Source organism: Rhea americana, unplaced genomic scaffold (assembly GCF_003343005.1).
Source record: "Rhea americana isolate MKP2758 unplaced genomic scaffold, rheAme1 scaffold_295, whole genome shotgun sequence".
NCBI classification, from domain to species: domain Eukaryota; kingdom Metazoa; phylum Chordata; class Aves; order Rheiformes; family Rheidae; genus Rhea; species Rhea americana.
This window is the reverse complement of record NW_028186418.1, coordinates 100,883-125,092: the sequence shown is the minus strand read 5'-3', so window position 1 is coordinate 125,092 and position 24,210 is coordinate 100,883. Positions and strand designations below refer to the sequence as shown.

General features: G+C 39.3%; 1 protein-coding gene across 6 annotated transcripts; it reads right to left on the bottom strand.

Moving 5' to 3' along the window:
- Positions 1-703: 703 nt before the first annotated feature.
- On the bottom strand, positions 704-17,192 carry RABGEF1 (RAB guanine nucleotide exchange factor 1). Of its 6 annotated transcripts, XM_085309255.1 has the most exons (10): positions 16,651-17,192; positions 14,154-14,320; positions 12,058-12,177; positions 9,969-9,989; positions 8,905-9,071; positions 7,353-7,434; positions 6,332-6,464; positions 5,808-5,899; positions 5,147-5,403; positions 704-4,126 (listed from the first exon to the last, which is right to left on the bottom strand). In XM_085309255.1, exons 1-10 carry the CDS (start codon positions 16,827-16,829, stop codon positions 3,728-3,730), a joined length of 1,617 nt encoding a protein of 538 aa, XP_085165381.1. In that variant the 5' UTR covers positions 16,830-17,192; the 3' UTR covers positions 704-3,727. The 6 variants fall into 6 exon arrangements, with proteins under 6 accessions (XP_085165381.1, XP_085165382.1, XP_085165383.1 ...); XM_085309256.1 differs by lacking the exon at positions 9,969-9,989 and having other exon boundaries at positions 8,905-9,074; XM_085309257.1 differs by lacking the exon at positions 9,969-9,989.
- Between the last annotated feature and the right edge of the window lie 7,018 nt (positions 17,193-24,210).

The following is a 24,210-nucleotide window of genomic DNA, read 5'->3' as shown; positions in this document are numbered from 1 at the left end:
ACTGCTGCAGTTCCGCTCAGACGGGCTCGTTTACGCAGCCCCCGAGACCCCGCTTCGACCTACACGGTGCAGAGAGCTGTAACTGCTCGCAAAAGCTRCAGTCAGGGTCGTGACGTTGCTAAACCTATCGCTGACTCTAGCTGCAGTAGTGTGACAAGTTGGGGRAAAAAATCCTTGATTATTCGCAATAGCTGTGGTGCTTCAGGGAGTGAAAACCGTAGTACCTCTCCTGAAGATCAGAAACCGCCACGTCTTCCCCCACGGCTTAAGACAGCACTCAGTGACCCTGCCTAGTTATTAACTCTCTTGACTGAGGCTTTTGAAAGCAGGAGGTAGTAGTGCCAATGCACGTCTGGCAAGCCACCCWAGTAAGAAATATATATATAAAAAAAATCAAACCATATACAGCTGACAAAGGGACAGTGGCTGTACCCGAGACAAAGGGACACACCGACCGCTCCTGCTGGATACCCAGGTCTGTTGCAGCCACTGTAACACACAAGGCTCCAAAGTTCGGTTCTTTGTTAGATAAAACAACAGCGTCTGCCCCCATCCTTTTTATTAACTACTGCTAAACCCATGCTCCTGTAACGCTAAGCATTAAGTTCACGCATCAACCCGTGTTTGTGACTCCCTGCCTTAAGCATGAGATGCTCAGCCACARGAGGAGAATATACGCCAGTGGATCTATAGACACCGATGATCGCTGGATAGAAGAATCAATTTAATTTCATGATTCAGTTGAGTGAAACCAAAGATGTTGTACAGTTTAATTMATCAGTACTTACTGTAAAATAGGCTTTTCACTACAGCAAAATAAATAGTTAACATGCAAAGAAGTAATTTACAATTCTGATTACTATTAATGAGCTCCACAGTTTCATTTTCAGTAATACTGAATTATTAGCAGACTGTTGAGAAAACCRAAGAATTTCTGATGCTGTGACTCTTGCCAAAGCACAACAGCCTATGTTACGCTCTCTAGTTTACTAACAACTTGCTCACAGCTCCTMTTCCCACTCTAGCACGGCCCAAAGAACTGTTTCAATCCTAGTAACTTGGAACTTTTTCCCCTCGCTGCATCTTGTTCCCTGCGTACCTATCCCAATCACGTCTGTGGGACCAGAGCATCTCCAYAGTGCAGTGATGCCCAGTACCAAGCACTCAGAGCGAGTAAGCAATACCAGTTGGGATCAATACTAGAGGGTTTTTTTTTTTTTTTAAGCTCATGGTTAGCTAAGAACTGACACAGCATCCTCCCAGCTCGGCGAGCAGCACCTCCCAGCTCGCTGTGCGCAATGACTTGCCCATTCTGAATTTTAAACACTGGTAAGATACTTGGAGGTTATTACTATGGCAACWGAACTCCTTACTTTTGAGCAAAACAAACTATTTACTGTTTTACCTACAGGCAAGTCATTYGTCTAATAAAACATTGACAGGGTTTTAAAGCAGTCCTAGCCATCCAAATGCTAGGATGCAATTCCCRTAAGAGGTGCTCACAGATTTGGTATGTACTCAGCCTGCAATAAGGCTATGAGCAAGCCACTCTCCTCTYCTGCTTGCTAAATTTTAGGTGGGTATGGAAATCCATCTTACCTGCCTTACAGGAATTCTCAGGATTTGTTTGCAAATATGCCCACTTTAGGGGCTTGACAACAAGATGGCATATGAATTAGAGATACTTCAGTAACAAATGCATCAGCAGGTCATTCTTGAGTACTTAATCACTACAATGATCTTTTCTGAAAAGAAAAAGAAATTCTGTTACCTAGGCTTTCTCTTGAATGATTAATATTTCTTCCTCCTTACACACAGGGAATGCAGAACTAGTCACAATTAGGTTCCTATTAATCATTAACAGCATAACAAAACCCATTAACGAGATTTTTAGRAACTCATTAACGAGGGCATACCATACACAATTTTAAACACGTCAATTTATACAGTAGCTAAAAGTTTGTGGTTTTTTGTTGTTTTCAGGAAAACCTGTGTACCTGGATATCAGAATTAGCACCTAGAATTTGTAAAGAAAATAAAGTCTTTGCAGTATTATTTACCACAAGCATGGGTCAGATCTTAAACAGTTTGGGAGCAGCAGCATGTGRATATACTAAATTTAATTTCCTACTATTAATTGATTAACTCATTGCTTCACTACATCAAGAGAATTTTGTAACCAGGTATCTCCTAAAAACTAAAAATGCATAGGTCATGAGGCTAAGTRTCTTTGACAAAAAGGGACAAATCACAGTTTTGGTCTGAAATTATTGCAGTGCAAATTTAARTATCAGTGTTTTTAAAGCAGTGGAACATAATAGAGAGGTAGGTACTTTCCTCCTTGATGGTAAGAACTTAACATTGCTTAAGAGTTGTTTAAGCTAAGTAGTTTTAGATGTTAGATATCACAGGTACACAAACAAGACATGGCACATTAGATCAACTGGAAGAGAGTTAAAATAATATATAAAATGCTTCACTGGCATAAAAAAAATGTTCTATTGCAAGAGGCTACTTTTTGCAGAGTGAGCTCTTACTCTCAACTTGAAATACTCTACACAGTGATCTGAAGTTTTAGTGCCATAAAGCCGTATTTACCTCGATGCTCGATAGTTGGCAAGGTAACTTCCTTTGCTAAAGGAGGTCACTAAAGGTCAGAAGAGTGACATTTTCAGGAAAATAAAATGCATTTTTCWGCTTGGAGCAATGGCTCATGATCCTACTAAAAAGTAGCTTCTAATTATACAAACTTACTTATCTACCAGGATTGTCCAAAAAAGCAACAAGGGCCTTGCCCACTAATGGAGGGAAAAAAAAAAAAAAAAAAAAAAAGGAGACACACTTTTTTACACAACTCTTGCACTATTCCCCCCTCCCTTTTTGTTCCACATTATGCAGTTTTATTTAAAATATTTCTTCTCATTTCTGAAGCCTGGCTTAACATTCTCTTCAAAAGAAGCAAGATCAGCACTTACGTGCACCACTGAAAGGTTATTAGGTAGACTGACAAAGCAGAGAGAATGTTTACATGAAGAAACATCTTATTTTGGGTAGTGCTTTCTGTTTATAAAGAGCAAATTTAAGATAAYGAATGTGAAGTTTTTAAATCATTACAGGAATACCCTCTGACTGCAATTCATCAGTTAAACCACATCGCTTATTGAAACAGTAACTGTTTCCTTGCCTTTATACTGCAAARGGATTCAACTGAGAGGTGCTATAATTAACACTTTCCTATATAATTTTCACTAATACACAAGAGGCCATGCACAGTTGAGACAYTAGATTTTAAACCTATTTACAATTTTACATATTTTACAATATATATTTAATCTTTACAGTTACAGAATAAATTCAGAYTGACATCAGTACCTTTCAAGTTTCTGGCAGAACTCAAAATTTTCTTAAGTTAAAGTAATTATTAAAAACATGTAAGTGCATGCTTAGAAGGAAGCTTTCAGGAAAAAGATGTCAACGGACTAGTGTTGCTTAAAAATTACACTGGTTTGTGTAGAAAATTTAAGTTCAGTTCAAAAACCCACAAAAGTCTAATAGAAATCTACTTTGACTAAAATAAATACAATTTATTACACTTAACAAAAAATGTACCTTTAAAAATGTACTGATTTAAACTCATTTGATTTTTATCCTTTAATTTACTTCCCTTTCCAAGTAGCAGATAGTACTAGGTGAAGATAAGGATGCCTTTAAAAGTTAACACTGGTAATTATCCTGCATAAACTTGAGGCTGCAGTGGTGGGGGCAGCTTGTCATTCTCCACATTTTCAGAGTCAATAGCTGCTAAGGCTTGATTTTTTGGTTTTATTTCTAAYGGATATTTCTCAACAATGTCTTGGACTTCCTTTGTAATTCCRTCAGTCCAATCTATCAGGTCTTTCTCAAGCTTCTTGGCTTCACTGACAATTCTTTCCTGTCTCTCATTCAACTGAGACAGGAGATCTAAGTTTTTATACATCTGCTTAACACCCAGGCACATATCAGGCGACCAACTGTCAGATTCTTGCTTCTTCGGGGATGTCTGACCAGACATATAACGATCAAAATCCTCTTGGCTCAGATTTAAAGACTGAGCATCCAGCTTTTCAATGAAGGCCACAGCACAGCACTATGAACAGAACAGAGAGCAAGTATCACTGCAGGCTATAAATCGGAACTTGTGCTCTACTTTTTAACCTTGCTATTGAACTAGTAACTTATTTAATGCCTCAGCAGATCACTTCTAAAGACCTTCTCAAGCAGCCAACTATACCAGACAGTTCACATATCCGTTTCCCCTTTCCAAAGTCGTCAAAAACTCGGAACTCAATATAGGAAGATACTATTGCAGCTGAACACAGACTGACTAGATACCTCCAGCATGCAGCGGCCCTGAGGTTCACAATGCGAGTTGAGAGATCAGAAAGCACAAGACATGATGACTAAACAAGAGCACCAAATTCAYAGTTGTTAATCTGATCAGCAGAGATCAGCTATGCTCTCTGTTCATCTTTCTGCAGGAAGAAATCCTCAGATGCCCATCTCACCTTGGGGATGCTCTTGTCCTACCAAAGGGAACATTTAATATTTCAAGTATTCCATTCAGCTACACATTTTTCTAAAGAATTGCTTTAAGATGAACTGCAGAGGAGCCAAATTCATAATTCTTTCTAATATAAACAAGCACATAAATAGATGCCTCCTGTAGAAGCTTTAGAAAGCCCATTTACTTCCATACATTAATGGCCTAGTTCTTCAGTGCTTTCATAGGATAAACTTCTATGGGCTTAAACAGCAAACTTTGCACGCGTAACATCTGTACTGTCCAAGCCCAGGATTTAGCAACAGCAAGTACTTATCTCCTTACAGAATAAAAACGTGCTTAAGTCTTAACATCAGACTGTTCAAAGGGCTTCGTACTGTAAAGAAAGCAAAGCAGAGATTCCGGTTTGAAAAGCAGAGGTGGGAGAGAGAAGAGATATAAAGCAAGAAAGCTTGCTGTACCCCAGAGTGACCTAAGCCACTATTTCAAGAGCAGCTTTAATTTTCCTTCTACAATTTTATGATGTATTCTCCTTTACTGGGAATTCCTCCTCATCCAAAGGGAGGGCAATCTTGTATAAAGCATCAATACTATTCCCACACTTACCAGATTGGTAAAATAGTAGCCATCTTCTCCTGTCATTAACCTGCTTGGATTACAGAAGCGTGTTATATACTGGATGTTGGACTGCAGGCGGGGTGGGTTTCCTTTCAAAACAATGTATATAAGCGTTGGAAGGAAATCATCAGCAGAAGCTGGTTCATTTTTTGTGATTTTAATAGCATTAAATATGTGCTTGCTGCACTTGGTGATGCATGCTAATTTATCACGAGGGACACGCTTTGAATCCATTTCAATAATATCTGTAAGATAAAAATGTCCTTGGATAATTAAAGTCACATTAATCATACACTTAAAGGAGTAGGACATGCACTACACAATGCTGCAACTGCACTAGTTTTCTCTGCAGAACTTGATACTCCATAAAAATACATTTATCTGACCTTTTGCTGGTTCAGTCCAACTATCTCAAATACGTAAGTCACTCTGAACACTTTTGCAGTAACAAAGTTATTCCTGCTTCACAGATTCGCTAGTTCAAACACACACAGACTACTGCAAATCTAGATGTCTGGACCTCTTTTCTAATTACTGCAGAAAATAATCTCCATGAACAAGGGTTCTGAAATTTAAAGCTGTAAACCTTAAAAAAACAAACCCACCCCCCCCCCTAAAACACAACAACAAAAATCTTTTGTTCACAAACCTGTAATTGCTTTTACAACCATATCAGAGACTTCTGGAATTTCTTCATTGACAGGAACACACAGCATTTGCGGAGTTACCCAATGCAAAGCCCTGTGATGGGGTTGGGGTGGGGTAGAAGGAGGAGGGAGAAGTTAAAACATTCAGTATCARTAACATTCAAGTGTTTGAAACCAGTTGCTTCTTGAATTAAGAAAATGCATGAGGAGCGTTTTATTTAAATGAGGCACTAATCCAGTTATAAATCAACTTACTCCACACAAGTAATTATTTCAAAGATTATTTTTTTGCTAGAATTTAACAAAAGCACACCAATAAGTTTTCCTAGTGTAGCGCCTTTTGTTATTCATTCTGTTCATTCATTCTATTTCTTAAAAAAAAAGAAAAAAAAAAAAGAAAAAAAAAACTTCAACCCTTTTTTAGCTAAAAAGCTTGCTATCTTTGCACAGCATGAGTTTTTTAATATGCTTTTTCAGAGACCACTGACAGCACCATTACTCAGCTATTTTTGTTTCAAACACTTACCTGATTCTCTTTTGGACAGCAAGATCCTTCTTCTCATCATCAGTTGTTTCAGGACAAAAGACATATTTATACTGTCGAGTCATAATGTATTTTTCAATCTGATCCATCGCTTTCTCAACTTTTTCCGGGGACACTGAAAAGCACAAATTCCACACACACAATACAGTAGTTCCCCCCCCACACACACAATATAGTGTTCTCAATATAGTAAATAAAGCATTGTAAGACTGTTTTGAAAATTTAATACAACTTACTCAGAGAATCACCAAATCAGTACTGTTGACTTGAGCAAAGTATATCATATAAACATTCTAAATGCATCAGATGTTCATTAACTCAAGAATATTCTCATTCTCTATAGCAGAAGTAACACTATAATGGTGAGAACACTGCACTGACATGACTATGTAAGTTCATGCTATATAGCTTCACAATGAAGCACAATCATTCAGCATTTTAATGAGATTCAGTCATTTGTAGCTTACAAGGGCATTTCTTGAAGAAACGGTTTTTGAGAACAAATCCAGTGAGATTTTCCAAATCCGCTGCTCATGTTCACCACTCAAAAGGGAAAAAAATCTGGCCATGTTTAAGGTAGGTGTGCCATTTACATACCAGGCATAAAAAAGTAAAAGTAGTCTGCAACCAAAATGCTCCCTCGTCAAATCAGTGAGAATTTTACCCATCGACTTCTTGGGTGCTGCACCATAATATAAGGATTACAGCCTGCTAACTGGCTTGACATTAGGTATTCAGGCTGATTTTTTGAGGAATATTAAATTTCAAAGGATAAGAAAGGAAAACAACTAAACTACATTTGATTGAAAGTTWAAAAAAACGTAAAAGCAGATTTGGATTGCAAAATTTTAAAGAAAGTACTGCTGGGAGTAGCTGTAATTATGGCACTAAAAGCTGTTAACAGCATTTCTTAGAGGTGCTTAGGAAGTATTCTGTGCAAGAGGCTTTCTCCTCAAAATGTTACTTTTTCAGCAGTAAGATAGTAAGAGGAGGAACACAATACCTTTCCAACGTGTCTGTAATTTCTCTGCTACATTTTGATAGAAGTCTTGGGCACATTCAGATTGTTCCTCAATACTTAAATCCTGTAACAGAAAATTGACTAAGTTTGCACATGCCGGAGAAGTGATAGCAATGCCTCTGACATTCTTTTATGGAAAGTGTCCAGCCACAGTAACAGTCTGAGAATGCAAATAAATCCTCAGACATATTTACATTGGCTAAATTATATTCAAAACATGTGAAACCAAGGCATACTAGCTCCTTAACATATAAGAGATTTATATTTATTTGCTGAACAGATATATTAGCAGTGGAACTGGATAGATGCAATGCCCTTTTCCCAATCACACCTCCTACTGATGATGTCAAGCTTCTGCAGACTATTCAAGCAAAATGCTTGTTCCCCATTTTGTAACTTTTTAAGATGGTATGCACTGTGTCAAAAAATCAGGAAGTTATGAATTTGAAATAATATTTATACAGTAAATGCTTCAATGACAATGTTACTGTGAAATATATTCACAGTGTTATTTGTGAAACAACACTGCCTTTTAGGCATTAACTAATTGAGCTACCGAAGAACACAGAGGCTTCAGAGTTTAATATTAATTTTGCAGAATTTCCATAGGCCAGAGACAGTCTTTCTGAACACAAAGTCTCAACTCTGGAGGCAGTGCTGCACTTCAGGCTTGGTTTAAATGTAGTAGCAAATTAAGTCTTGAGAAGGACTCCTCTTTGATTAGCCCAAACTCTCAAGGAATTAGGTAGCCAAGAACTTCAGTGTTTATAACTAATAATAGCTCTACAATCACCACAAACTCTGTGTTCAAAGTGAATCAATTCTAAAAAAATACTTCAAGATGTTTTCAAAGTGGAGGGCACGTAAGGTTCCATCAGAACTTCCTTTAATTTCCAGTTAAATTTAAGGATCCCATTTGGGTAACTACAAACTAAATAGAAAAGGCAGTAAAAAGGAGAGGTACCCAGTACTGAATCCTGTAGGATTCCTGTAGGTGGCACTGCAGTCACATTAAAATTTCTTTCAAGGAGGACAAATGGTTTTTATATACGGAATGAAGAGGCATCCCTTGCTGGGGTGGGGACTTGCAATCAAGTCAAATACCCTCCTCAAAAATACAGTATCAATCTGCACACGTCTCTTCTACTGCCTTTGTAAGATCATAACATTAAGATAGCTAAGCATTGATTATGGAATATAGTAAAATTTCCCCAAATCATTTTTATCTGAAAGATTTTTTTTGTCCAGACATGTCATCTTTCAGAACTAATTTCTTAGAGATGCAAAGGACAGTTCTTTCAAGATGTCTGCAATATTGGAATTTGGAGGTTTCTTTGGTCACATGCCATACCAAAGCCTATTGAAACAAGCTACTCAGAATTTAAGATTGCCCTTAGATCTTCATTTGACAAAGCATGCCAGCCAAAGATCTCTATTCACAGTATCTAAACACTGCTGGAAATAGTGCAGTATTTTCTCTGTCTTTCTCCAACTTCCTTATTTTATTTTTGTAAAAGACATGCAAGACACTTACCCTTTTATGATTCATTGCATCCAAAAATAATTTACATTGTTTATAGATATCTTGTCCAGGTTTATGATATGTCTTGAGAAATTCTATGAATTCCTTTGATACTCGATCTGTCTCAATGCTAGCCTGCCTGTTTATAGAAGGGCTGGGAGCCTTGGCTTCCTGGATCTCTGCTGGAAAAAAATTGGACACAGTAGATTAAATACTTCCTAAATTCATATGGAGGTTTAAAAAAAGTTAACAGGTCTTAAAAGTTCAGACTTTTTTTTTTTAGCTTCATAGATGAATAAAGCATTCTATTTGTCTGAAGAGTTAAATGTGAGATGCTGAGTATTATTAAATATAACTGCTGGAAGTTTAATATTCCAAAGTGAAACATTTATAGCTAGGTGCCCATTTACACTAATGGCCTTTTTATGCTAGCAAGTTACCATAACATGGGCTTGCTTTCAAGTTTCTTATGTTTTCATTCCCATGTAAGATCCCTCTGTACAAGACCAAGGACTCAGGTGCGATTCCACTGCAGCATAAACTAAAGGARTAGTCCCGTTCCCACTCTCTCTCACCTTTACACTCCTGCTCCTTCGCTTGCACCAACACTAGCGTTAATTCAACTGGCTGATGAACTAGCTTAAGGAGAAGTCCTAGTCAGGAGTAAGTCTTTCTCAYAGGGTTATTTTTCAGCTGGATCAGCTCCTTGAGCTGGCTTACGACCAGGTCACGGGAACGCCAGCAGCGGCACGAGGCAGGGAATGGGAGCACGAGGCTGGTGCAGACACAGCAGCCCTGGTTTGTCGGGGCTGTGGCTGCCGCAGAATCACCCCGCGGTGTAAATGAGAGCTCAGCCACTTGTGTTTCACGAAAGCAGAAGCACTGCAGCTGTTCAAGGAAGAACCTGCCTGGCTTCCTTGGTAGCAACACAGACTGCACACAGCACTGATGCAAGTTTATAAAGCTGCAATCACAGGGGTTTTCCACACAAGCACATCTGATTTTCTGAGAAGGTGTGCATTGCAAGTCAAGTGTACAGATCTGGTATCTCCACTACTCRAGTTTAGTTCACCCACCTTTCAACTTGCCAGCCAACACTGTTCAAAACGAAGGATTGAACAGAGATGATGTAAATGAACATGATGAAAAGCAAGCAGCAAAGAGACAGAAAACACGAAAATATTCATAACCAAAATGATGCAAGCATATCTTCCAATCTGAAAACACTAACATGCAAAACAAAACTTGTCTCAATAAGCATAATGCAGAACTTCAAAGTAAAAAATACATATATTCAATTGAATTAGGCTATTTAACTTGGTATGCTTAATTTGGATTTGAGGAGGGTTATTGTTTTTTTTCTTTTGTTTTGTCTTTTCTTTTGAAACAGATGCAGAGCTACAGCAAATTCAAAGCTGCGTGACCCAGTGGCTAGGAAACAACTGATCAATTGGCCTGAGTGCAAGACTTGTCAGAGCCTCTGGACTCCAGCATAACCTTCTCCTTAGAAACTACTAGTGCATTTATGTTATTTAAGTGATAAGAAAGGAGAAGGCTTTACAAGCATTTAAATTCCAACTATAGCAATCTAGAGAGCTAATGTAAGTCAGTCTCCTTTCTAATTATACTAGAATATTTTTTTTCAAAAGGTTTAGTCCAATCTTTTTTACAGTTAAGATGCAAAGTAGAACACCTGTTCAGTATTCAAACTGAAGGGGCAACAATTACTGCATGTTGATCTAAATTTGTTAAATAAAGTATCACATAACCAGTCAGTAAAAACTATCGTTTCCAAATAATCAAAACTGAAAGTAGATCTACTTTTGAGAGAGTAACATTTTTAAATTATTTTTTTCCCACAATGAATTAATGATTTTATTTCAAAGAACAGATTTATCTTAATATTGAGCTCATTATATTATAAATATAATTAGCCTCACCCTATTATTTTAGCTTAAGGAATACGAATTTTTTAGTCAAAGTTTTCAAACAGATTCAGTTACTAAAGGCACCAAGAAAATAGAAATTGCATATCAGAATGAACTGTCTTTTCAATGAGTCAGGCCAAGAACTACACATGGATACTCAGAAATTCAGTGACTTCATTATTCTCTGTTTTGAAATCCTGATTTGAGGAAAATGAATACGCACAATATGTGCTGATTACTGAGGTCTACAGGAACACACGTAGTTTCAGCAACAAGATATTTTCAGCTGTATCATATATTTTATAACAGCTAAGTAAATCTACCTACAAAGAGATTGATTACAGAAAAAGAAGTTCAAGAAAACCTGGCAGAAAAGTTAAGCCAAAACAAAAGGCAGAGGAAGTTAGGAAAGGATCACCTTTTACAGAGAATGAGTTTTATTTACATTAAAATCTTTCTCAAGGCATTCTACGAAGGTGCTAGTTGTCACAGCAGAATGTTAGCAATCCAGTGATTTCACTATGGTTGTGCCACGGTTGCAGACTTGAGTCAACATAAAGAATATGAAAAAGATGCTGTCATTACCTCTATTGCAAACACCTATTCACCTTTTTATATAATTAGCAAAATAAAGACCTTGTACATCTTTTATTTTCTTCAGTTTGCAGAACTTGTCAAAATGCCAAGCAAGTAACAAAGGATAAGATCCTAAATCTGTTCGCATCATGGGTTTTGGTATCTTTTTGGTTTGAATGAAACCAGAACATCCTCTTCTCTCAATATTAAATCGTCTTCTTGATTAATATACCAAATAATGGAAGATGTTTTGATAATGCCAGTGTTCTTGAAGTGTGAATATTAAATTGAAGCAGTTTAAACTTATAATCAGATTTCTAAAGGCAACCTGGAATTATTTTTTCCTGCTTAAAAAAAAGCAGAACTTAAGCCAGCTGCCTCTTTCAGAAAGATGATCTTTTTTGAAACTGCATAATCCTTCAGTTGACAAGCTAAGATAGAGCTCAAAGCATCRATTTTATTCCTGTACTCTCCTCAACAAAAATCAAAAAATTGCTTTAGAGATTCAAGTTCACTTCAGAATACTAAATTTGTTTTTTGTCACCCGTATAYTCAATGGCACGAGTCATTATTGGCACAACCCTAGTTTGTATTTTGAAAGCCCAACTAAGTTAGCTTACTAAAACCAGGCAGACAGCTTGCTCAAGCTGTGCTGCATTACCTTCAGTAGGGGAAGCCAGTTCCCAGGAGGGAGTAAAAATTTCCTTCAAGTCCCTGAGAATGTTATCAGCATTTCGCTCCCTCCCAAGCTGTCCTTGCTTAACGATTTTCTCTTGAGCCACTGAAATAAATGCAAAAGCAAGCAAGACACCAAAAGCAGAAGTGTGTGAGGCAAGACAGTGAATGGCACAAAGAACAAAACATGGGAAGTGAGAAGAATAAATGCTTTTTTTAAAAAAAATAATATATCACAAAATGCCTCATTTAGCCAGAAGGTCCTCATGCACCAAGATAATTTCTAAGGCGAAACCCAGATATATTTACAATGTCTCATAAAGGAAATGAATTGTCTATAAGGTTAAGACAAACATTTTGCTTTTTCCTCTGGAATCCCTCCTCAAGAGTCAAGCATTTTATCATTTGTGCCCAAGTCAAAGCATGCAATTCATGGAAGTTACTGCCATGCAAAGGCATCAGTGCCATCGATCATTTTTTCCTTGCACACATGCTCTAGAATAACTGCTCAGCCAATAAACTTCATATTCACAACCTGCACACTCTTTTCTAGTTGAAGGTAAACACTGCAGTTTCCTTCTACATTTATTGTCATTTAAAGGTACCCTGTTACACATTCTAATTTTCCTGTTAAAGCTGCTTGAAGTGTTACATTGTGGCAGTATCACCTGATGTTTTACATCAGCATTTCAACCACATTTAGACATACCAGTTTGTTCTAAGTGACTGGCAGTTGGTACCTTTTATCCTGTTTTCCTCAGGTAAAGTTCCCCTTCAAGTCCTAAGCCACAGGATCACGCAATGTTTGACTCATGATTCTAGCAAGAACGTGTGCCACAGGAATAAGACACTTCCACTCAGCAGCACTGCCCTCAAGAAATAAGTTATATTTAAATGGAAGAATTTCCGTATCACTTTAAAACAGAAAGGTGCACAAGGTAGGAAGTCCACTATTCTACTTAAAAGATTGTGGTCACCAAAAAGATCATGTTTTTGTGCATTTTCAGTAGTACTTAACATATAGCGTCCACTCTCCAGAAGCATCTGTATTCCAASTTTTTCAAATATACCCTCCATCTAATGTCTTTATGCTTAAGTCAAAACTTTTAAGTTCAATTATTAAAAGCATGAAGAGAAACTGATGTAAACATCTATACTTATCTCCAAGAGCATTCAGTTTTATTTTGGTGTAACTCATGAACTAACTAGTAGTAAGGCTGCACTTGTTGGAACTCTATACATTCCATGCTGCGTACCTTCATACGTTACAAAAAGGAAGATACAGAAGCATTTTTCAGAACTGTAAGTGACAAACAAAAAACCCTCAGGACAAGAAACCCCACAGATCTTCTATAAATATCTACGTAGTACTTTACACAGGAAAAGCAGATTTGTCTTGCTTCATAGGTACAGGAATTCAAATGTTTGAAAATCTTTCCTCCAACATAAGCCAAAAAGTTCTCATGAAAATGGACAACTCACTTTCTGCTTCTTGGGACAGCCAGCAGCTTTGCCCAAGTTCCCATCTATATTAGGATGACAATCACAACCATTTAGACATGAATACCACTATCTTCTGCCTTTAACCCAGTACAGACCGCATGTGCACACACACACTTACTTCCTCTCAATTCTGCTGCACTCCCACCCCTACCCCACTGCAGAGAAGGGGAGGGAGTATTTGGGAAAATTATTTCTAGACTGTTCTTGTCAGTTACATAAATTCAGGAGTTTATCCACACAGCCATAAAACTGATAGATTTATTTACGAATTTTATGTTGAATTCAGAACCCTCTAAAAATTCACCAGGCACTCATGCTTTAAAGACATACACAGAAAAAATGACTGGTAAAATACTTCTAGCAGAGTATAACACTGTTTCTGGAAGATGCAAGTGATCAAATTCAAAGTAGTTTTCTAACTTTTAGGCAGTGAAATATGTAGGTCTGGGGCTATGTAAGTAATACTATGGTCCACAGTTTATATGACTGTATTTTACCAGAATACATTTGTCAAAAAATACTTGCACTTTAACACACTCTACAGAACCATTAAAAAAAAAACAAAGGAAAAAAAGTTACCCTTCTTAGCTCCTGTTCTGGAAGAAGCAGTGAAGAACTTCTTCACAGTAGTCACCTTCCTTGTTTTCTCATTGGTTTTCTTTTCTTCAAATTTGGAAAAGGTCAGCGACTGGGCCCCTTGGGTACTCTGACTGCTGGCATATGCTTCTTCCTCCTCACGCTGAAGCCTAGGATTAGAACGACGTAGGTCTAATTTAAGTGGTTAAAACCAGCACAAATAAGTTAGTTTCCTGTGCGATAAGTTACTCATTTGGCACACCAATTCTCCTCTATCCCCACCTTCACTTCTAGCTATCACACACATCACTACATTATGCCCCCTCTTTCCCCTTTGTTACAGTGAAAGCGAGGGAAGGCTTAAGATGCTCAGGGAGGATTAAACGATAATGTCAGAAAGGAGGAGACTGAAATGTCATCATGGACACCTTCCCCTCATGTCATTACCTGGGATCTTACCTTCCCAAAGCTGGGTACCAGACATGACAAAGGTAGAGAGGAGGGAAAAGACCATAGGGAGTGGAAAAAGAGAAAGAATAAGAGCACTTCCATCAATCCACTCCGTCACTCTCCACCCTACTCCCATCCTGGGTTTAACTGCTTTTATCATCAGAACTACCTTCTGTGTTTTGAGATGTCTTTGGCCTCCAACATATGATCCCTTTCTACCCTGAAAAGGTTTTTGCAACCTTCAACCCATCCTTCTGAAGGAGTAAAATATACTAACCTTTCAAAGGCTACTTATCTTCTTACGCAGGAGGCTTAAAACGAGCTGAATTGTATTTCTTTTCAAGATGGTAAAGGGTCAAGTAACTTTCTTTAAACATTCATTCAGCCCAGGACGGATTATAAATGGTTTTGCATTTGTAACCTCTTGGGGCAGGAATTATATCTGTGCTGTAAAGCCTGTCCGTTCACCAAAGCAAACAATCATAGCTCATTTCTTTAGCATCTCCTTACCAAACAGTTATTTATTAAGGAATTTTTTAAGTGCCCAGTATTATTATACCTAAATATTACAAGATTGAAAGCATAACTACCTGCTCTACTAACACTGAAGCTCTTATTAACTGCTTAAGCCAAATTCACAATAGAGAGGAGGGGAAAAAAAAAGTGTCCTCTGTACTATATACTCAACAGTTCATGTGGCCGCTTCTAAATAGGCTAGAAAGAGTGTAAAGGACTTAATTGTACAGATTTCTGCAGCTGATCTGTTCCAGTGACAAACAGGAAGGAGAAATTCTCCTCTCTCCTCCTTCCCCCTAGAAAGCTAGTTCAAGGCCTAAGGAAAGAGAGTTGAGACTAGTTAGGTACCAGATAACTTAGGGCTTAGAAACAATCATCAGTCTGGACTCAAGCTCAAAACGCTTCCACAGATGTGACCTTCCACAGGCAGGCGGGTGGAAACACCGCACTTAGGCTCACTGTGGGTTTTTTCTTTTTTTTTATGCTCTTGGTTAACTTATCGCTAGGTAACTCGAGTTCACTGAAAAGGTTCCAGATTCAAGTGCAGATAGGCTTCTCAGGCATTGGTGGACTTTTCCTAGATAAAGTTCTGGACTATACCACCGATCTGTTAAGACAAGCAGACGCAGAGGCTCTGTGCCAGTATGAACAAACATCTCGGGCAGCTCAAGCCAAGGCAACCCAGCACGGGCAGTCACAAAGCTGACGTGGCTACATGCTCCCCCACCTCAAAAGTTCATGCAGCCTTAAAATAGCTAATCTGCAGGAGGAGTGTCATGTTACTTACACCTGGAAGTGACAAGGAGGAGAGCTGTGCTGCCATGTACACTCAAAGGATATTTTGTAGTTTCCCAGGCAGGTGACAATGTTTTTATTTTCTACCCCAATCCAACAAAAAGCAGTTGTAGTTGCTCTTATTTTCTCGCTAATGCATAGACTCCCGTCAACCTCCATTTTTGGGGTCAAGCACGGGGCACACTGGAAAAAAACTAGATTGTTTTGCAAAGGAGTTTGCTTAGAAAAAATAACTTAAATCATTGAAAAGTTCTGATTCCTTTGAGCCTACCCTGAAGTTTAACTGACCACAGACAAGATTAAAACAATCCTGCCTCTGGAGGCTGTGGTTATTGCCTTGAATGCAGTCAGCAAAATGGGTTAAAGTTTCAGCTATTCCTTAAAAAAAAAATGTTTTTAATCAAAACTGTCATTTTCAGCCTTCCAATTGCTAGTTAGAATTACAGATTTCAGTACATAAGTTAGGTCAAAGTATTCGTTGAGGGGTTTTGGAGGATTTTTTTTTTTTTGTTTACACCTCTAACTCCACAGACTTTCCTTAGAAAACTCTTTAATTAGAATGCCATAAATAATCAACTTTGCATAGAAGGGTAGATTTTAATTCCTGCTACAAAGGTCAAATCTGAGAACTTATGATGAAACTGAGCCAGGGCAAATACAACTTAAAACAGAAGACAGGAATAGTGATCAGTAAAGCCACCCTACTGTAAGAGATGAGGGAATAAAGAGGCCTCTTTACCGCTCTGCCAGCTCCCAGTCCTCTTGGATCTGCTTCTGCCTGGCCTTATGGTATTCCTCTCTCCAACACTTGGAGCAAAATCCCTGCCAGGCAGGATTGCCATAGTAACCACAGCCCTTCTTGCACAGCAGCTCCGACTGATCCACATGAATTCCTCTGCGTTCAGACTTTAGGTTCATTTTCTTCCTGTTTGAAGAGAAAAGGGTTAAAAGGCAAACTATGCTAGACTCCTAGCAAAACTTTCCTTTGCAGGCTTGTCCTTCTGACACAAGCCACCTGCTTTAATTACTGGCTACTTCCACAGTAACAAAGTAAAGGCCAGAGGAGGAAGGGCTCCCTTATACAACCGGAGGCATCGGAAGCTGACGGCAGCGTTTGCGTGGTTTGCACAGCTTTGACCTGCGGGCAGTCCTGGGCAGCCTCAGCAGCGACTGCAACCAAGGGGCTCCTCATGCTCACACCGCCACTGCGCAGTCTCTCATCTTCCAGCGATGCCGCCGGTTTTTCTTTTCTTTTTTCGCTTGACAGTAGCTGTCCCACGCGCCAGCTTGCTTCCACTGGCACTTCAACGACTTCATTCTAATTCTAAATGCTGGGTTCATTTTAGGATAAAAGCAGCACAGGGTCACCAGCAATAGCAAGTTTAAGATTTGCATATTAAAACACTGGCATTTGGATCTCAGCGCTGCCATACACCGACACTGGACYGGAAAGCAGGTCTCGGCCATCAAATCCAACCCCTTTTTACTCCTGGGAGTCGCAACAGAGAAAGCTTCGCRCGGGCCGAGCGAGCACCTGAGCAGGTCGGATTCTTGCGCTCGCATTCGTAACCGAAGGCTTCCCTAGGACTCCTTTCCGCTAACAGGAGAATCGGAAGATTTTTGAACCAGAACTATTAACGATGAGGGCACACCACTTGCTCTTAGGCCAACATTCGGCAGAGCCTTCGAGCTGCTGCCTCCCCTCCAGGGGATYTGGCTGCTTCTCAAGATTACAGGAGGAAAACAGAAAATACACCTCGGTGTATTTTGAAAAGTAATTTTGAATTTTAATTCAAAATTGAATTTTTTGAATGAAAAGTAATTTTTTTTTAAATGAAAGACTCAATGGCAGTAACTTCTAGAGTAAACTGGTTTCTCCCCAAGATTCAGAACGTCCCTTCAGTTCACGTATTTGAGCAATGTGGATCCTTGGCCGTTTCCTCCCGCCCAGCCGCCCCGGGAGCGCTCGCGCTCGACACGCTCAGAAAACAGAGTTGCCTTTGCGTTATTCAGGAAAGCAGATATGAGGAGTACAACTGTCATTACCAAATGACAGCTGTCTACTAGGGGAAATAACAGCAATTTTGTTCCAAGCTGAATTATATACGACCAACTRTCTTGAAAAGAACATCTGAAAAATGCTTAACATTTCCTGTCAATCTAAACAAGCTATTTTAAGTAAAATAACAGGAAACAGATACGACATCTCTGAGGGGGGAACCAATAAATATATTTCCTTAATATTAAATATATTATGAATATTTAATCTATCTATCTAAGTATTAGGGACCCCTCTAACTTCTTTTTTTTCCCCCTCTTTGAAAAAAAATAATGAGTTTCTAGAAATAATCTAAAAAGAGTTTCACTTCAGAGACCTGTATTTTAAGGGCATCAGTCTCTCAATAACAATTTGTAAAGATTTGGATTCTGATTTGTACAACTGAGAGCAGCTACATACAGCCCCCTTTCCCTCTCCCGCAGAGGGACCGACAGCCGGACAGTCACTGGAGCACTTCTGTTCCTGCAGAGCAGAGAGARGCAGGCGAGGTTTAAAACCTTCCAGACAGCTTCCACTTCCCTCATTCCCTTAGGGATAAACTAACTGGGGAAAATAAGTATTTTGCCTTCATACAAATCTTTCTGTTTCTCTTCTACTATCATTTTTTTTTTTTGATTCCTCAAGTGCAAGAATCAGATGATCACTGTGCTGAGCGTAAGGACAGCTGACCGCTGAGCTACCTAGCAGAGAAATTAGAAGTATCCCAGCTGCACAACCTGGAGTAGAACAGGGAAATGGAATAACGAGAAGGAAACTGCACGCTGACAGCMTCTGGAAATGCCATCCCGTCTCACAGGCCATTTCTCTCACAAAGTCCAAAAAGAAGGGGGAAGCAAAAGTTTGCAGCTCTTCTACAATTGCTCCTAACCTGCAGTTTAAGGACTGTTTCTTAAAACCAGAAGCTGCAGCAGGATGTCTGTTAATGACTTCTATTGCAAGTGCCTGTACTAAGCAATTAAAAAAAAWTCACATTATGCAGTTTGCAATATTGCCATCAATGGCAAAGCTGATCACTCTGAATATTTTAACCGTAGCTTATAGGGAGCTTTAAGGACAGGACAGACAAAAACATTTTCATACCATGAGCTCCAGAGAAGTCTTACAGAGGTTTCCCTCACCTGAGGACATAAAATGCCTGAYTTTATCAGCCAGTAAAATGAACTAAGTTGCAACAGTTCTGCAACTGTAGTCTGCAAACGAGTTTCACAAATTCAGGTTTTGCACTCAAGCAGCAGCTCGGTGCTTAGGACACTCAGAGATTTTTGGGAAACTAAAGCAGAATGAAACACATCATCTTGCTTAAATCCTGCATCAACATCTTGCTTTCTGAAATCTTAATGGCATATGCCAGTCACCATGCAAGTTGTGCTTTTACACTTCCACTGTCTCTGTACAGATGCACAAAAGCCGGGTTTTTGCATCTATAGACCTTTAATCGCATTTTAGTGCTGCAATTATTTTTTGGCATCCTGTTAATCCTTTGCATATATCAGAACTAATAATAAGGTTCTGTTTGGCAAAGTTCAGCATCTTTCACTGCAGTAAGGAAAGCAGGTCTCTTGTTAATGAGATTTAAGTTTTTTGTATTCTTTTCAAAGAGACTTGGGGAGAGCTGTGAAACCAAGCCACAGAGAAAGCAAGCAGTTCCCTTTCCTCCCCTTCAAGTAGTTTAGATTGCAGTTACCTCACTTTCAGATCCAGGGACAAAAAAGGTCACTCTGGATCAATATGAAGAAATCACATGCTGCCCTTGAAGCGAAGGTTTTAATCTTCATTTAAAGACATACTACCATTAGGAAAAAAAAAATCCACAGACATTTCTTGCAGGTCAGCATTTACATTTTAACAAACTGAACAATTCAACCAGTTTATTTAAACTGAGAATCTTTAAATACAAATTTAATAATCCAACTCAAATCTATTTTGYGCAACTAAATCACTGTATTTTACCATCTTTCATTCCTAAAAAAAGTACGTTAGAACCTCTGAGTATCTAAAAGGCTTTTCTCTTACCCATTCCCTTCTCTCCCTCTTCCTCCAACTAAAGGTACATCATTTCTTATTCAAAGCTCAACTCCTTAATGCATTTGCACGGTCAGATCTCTTATTTGTATTAACACCCTACATAAAAGTTCACTTGTGAGTAACATAATCCCAAAGGAGGAACAAGTTTGGCTTTTCATGGAGTTGGAGACGCTGGCAGCTCTGAACAGCTCCCATATCACCTGACCACTGAGAACTCAGAAAAACAATTTTTTTTTTTTTTTTAAGACTTCCACTTGTTAAAAACAAAACAAAACACATACTCACAAAGACCCATAAGATCATAAATTAAAGTTAACTGGTACAATTTGGAAAGGTGCACTGCACCAAACATTCCTTTCTCATCTTCTGCGTCTCCCTTAAAAGGCTCTGCACAGCTGCAAAAAGCACCAAGCCTCTCAGAAGCAAATGCCTGYAATTTTTAGTATATATGTACTTACATTCCAGTTTGCTTGACAAACACTTCTATTAATTCTGCCCTGAATCCAATCCAGTTGTGTGCTCTGAAAGCAGAAGTGACACTTCCTACACCCACCCTCACAAAATACGACCATAAAGAAACTTCTTTTCAGAGTTTCTGCACCAGCACTAAACCTCCTAGAAGGCTAATACCTAGGTTAATTAGTACCACGGCTTTGCAAGGATAGAAACAAAACCAGGCAAGTATTTAATTACAAATTTATAAAGTSTCTCTCCCCTTGTTACTTATTCGAACGTGAAAGCTTGCTCTCCCCCGTTTTCTATCTCGCAGCGCTCGCGCTCCCGGGCCAGGCCGCTCGCGCACCGCCAACCGCCCAGGGCTGCCTCCTCCCACGCCGCTCCAGGCGAACGCTCCTGCTGCACGCCGCACCTACGTACACCACAAGGTCTCTAACGAAAGATTGGATCACCTTGTGCAGCTTTTTCGGAATCATCTTAGAATATTTACAGACTTGTTAGTGTCCAGTAAATGAAAAAAACAGTAGTTGAATTCAGAATTAGCTTTTCACTTGCTATAATGCAGTTCACTCCAAAATTCCCTAATACATCTTCCTATCAATGTGTTTATTTTCATTTTGTAACTAAGATARTTCTACCATTTTCCATTTATTCACTAGTTTTAAGCCCCATATACTTACAGCGAACATTTTTAGAAGCGTGTTATACCAACTCACACAGGTTTCTTGACACTTCTCACACCCGTAGATGTTTACTGTCAATTTTGTTGACCAAGAAGAATATCCAATAAACTCCAGCTTACTTCAGAAAAYGGAAACTCAATTTTTTGAGGAGGCTAAGCCAGCTAACCGCCCAGCAGTTTCCCCCTGTGACTTTGTCAAAGCCTCAGCTGAAAGCATTCGTGGAAACGGCGCAGGGTTTCAGCGACCACAGCCGTGGAAGCAGACATCTGAGCCAAAGCCAGCAAAACCAACTATTCTGCAAAAYGCTGTGGGCCTGCAGCCACACCACTTTCCCCGAGTCACGTGCTTCATCCTACCAGTATCTCTGAAGATTTACTGAAGAACACCACAGACTAAGACACAGGAAACGCGTGTTTTGGTACAGGCGAATGAGCCGAAGCGTCGTGTCCCCCGCAGGCTGCARAACACGACCCATGCTCAGGCCAACGCTCAGGCAGCAATAGCTCACTTAAATCCCACTTTAGAGGCTCGTGTTCCCAAACGGGTCAAGCCCCAAGTACCTCCAAGTGGACGTCCAGCCACAGGCATCTTGACTATCCATTGACAGACACAGTGAAGCTGATCAACACTGATGCAAAACTACCCACACTGCACTGACACCGAATTATGCAAACAGATACTATTTTACTTTATTCCTCTAACGGTCTTCCACTAAATTCCCATGAGACTAAAGAGGCAACCTTCATAAATCAGTGCTATTTCACAATTTAAACTGCAGCATAAGAAAAGAGCTCAAAAGTTTTCAGACACTTGAAGATTACATGTGACATCTCGATTTCTAGGTCAGTTATATAACAACCAAAAGTAGTTTTTTAAGTTCCCCCAAAGCTTGATCTCCTCCAATTTCAATTCTATAAATCCTTAGGCCATTACTGTCAGTATTCCACAACAGGCACTGAAGCAGCAGCAATTATTYGTCCACGATATTGTACCTTTTGTATCAGACAAAGCTCTTAGCAGCAGCAAAAGACTGACTGTGCGCTAGTTTTCACACCAAACAGATTACAAAATAGCTGCAAAAACTTATATTAAGCCTATTAAAAAGCTACTAGAGCCACAGTGAAGAGCAAGCGCGCTCTCAGCCTTTATGTAACGTGAAAGATGAGCACGTTTCATCAGAACAGGATCTGTCACAGGACGGATTTAACGTACACACAGACAGGGCCAYGCTTACATAATGCATTCGTTCCAACGCTAAACCAACGTGTTTCATAACRCATCAGTGTTTACCGAGACTACAGGTACAGCTTTGGCTTCGGGGAAAGCCTCGTCTGTGAAACAAGGTTTAGAAGCAGCACAGATTCTTCACAAGTACAGACGCCGCTGGCTTGCTCTTTTCCAGCACAGAGCACTCGCTACCGTTTCACTTCCTAGGGACAGGACAGGCAAACAGACAACTTTAAYGTCAGTGTGGATCGTCTCACTGCCACAAAGATAAAACACTCACTCACTCGCAAACTATTCGAGTCCTGGATTGCCTGGGTCATCTTCGCATGGGAGAGCTAGCTGGAACAGCCCGCACATCACAGCGGAGGAGGAAGAGGCTTCACTTAACCTACAGGCACCTTCAGTAGWCTGTAGTAGTTATAAATTGACTTACAGTCACATCCTACCAAAAGCAGCTCTGCATGCAAACTCTGGACATGAAAGCAGTGGTGTGGTAAGACTGCTTTAYAAGGAAGTTTTGACAGTGGCACCAAAGTTGATTAAAACATGTGAAGCCTCCTTATTTTTACATGTAAAAGACTCAAAATAGGCCAGCTTGAAGGTATAAAACTACCTTTGACTTCTGGGTAGCGTATTTCATCCTTCCACACTTTTGACTTGGAAAAAAAAACTTCYGACTGAAGTCTTTTGACTTTGGAGTTCCTTCTGCTCTGTGTTGTTCATCGTTTTACCTTGTACTGCTTCTTGAAATCAATAGTTTACCCAAGATAACATTGGCATAACTCTTAACAACGGTCAACACCAGCCTTCCCCCTGGACTGAAGTAAATGTGATTTAGCTCTTGAAGCTTCAATCTTCAAAACACTTAATGAACAATCTGTATTAATTCTTCCTGTAAGAAAGCATCAAAGGCTTCCAAAAGAGCATTTTCTGAACATCTGACGCAGTATCACGCGCTGGTGCTGTCTGTCATAACAGCTATCCCCAGGCATGGGATTTTACAGCAAGAAGAGAAGAAGAGCTGGGGAAGCCTCCACACACAGTCCCTAAAGTAACAGCYCTGTTTTGTATTTTACAAGTGGCTGAAAAGTACACCAAATTCCACATCAGGTCAAGAGAGYAGTGAGTCCCACTTGAAGCTATTTTGCAGCATACATGTAGCTTTAGTTACTGAAAATAAGTTCACAGGGTAGACCATGTCTACTAGGAAGTGCATCAAATTTGGGGGGGGGGGAAGGGATGAAGGTGTTAGGTTTAATTATAACTTTTGCCTACAGAAAAACATCCTTAGAATAACATGTCTAGTCACCAATGTCTGAGGCTATTACAGCATCCAAATGACAGCATCTGCAAAGAGATGAATAGCATTATTTTAAAAGCAAGGGAAAGCATCTCTTTGCATAAAGAGTGAAAAACATCACCACCAGCATCTAAAAAAAGAGAAAAATCAGCGCATGCCAGCCCCAAATATTGACTTGTGAATTAACTGGAGAGCCATTCTGTTCTTTCCCATCAGCTAACTACTTCCTCCAAAGAGCAACCACTGCCCCGAATGCCACCAAATTCTTAAGAGCCATATRAACGTTGAAATAGCCATGACTCATATGTAACCCTGAACATTCGGGCATGTAATTAACAGAGAGCTAATTAAACATGTGTCAGTGTCCTCCAAAGGAAAGGGTGGGGCAATATGATCTAAGAGACTCATGAAGAGAAAACATGAAAGCCCTTATAAACTTAAGAATTAGGAAGATTGACACAGAAATGCAGTAGATAACGTTGTGGAATAAAWAGCATGAATCTTAACTATTTCAATGCACATCTTCCTTCTAATTAAGAAGTTTCACCT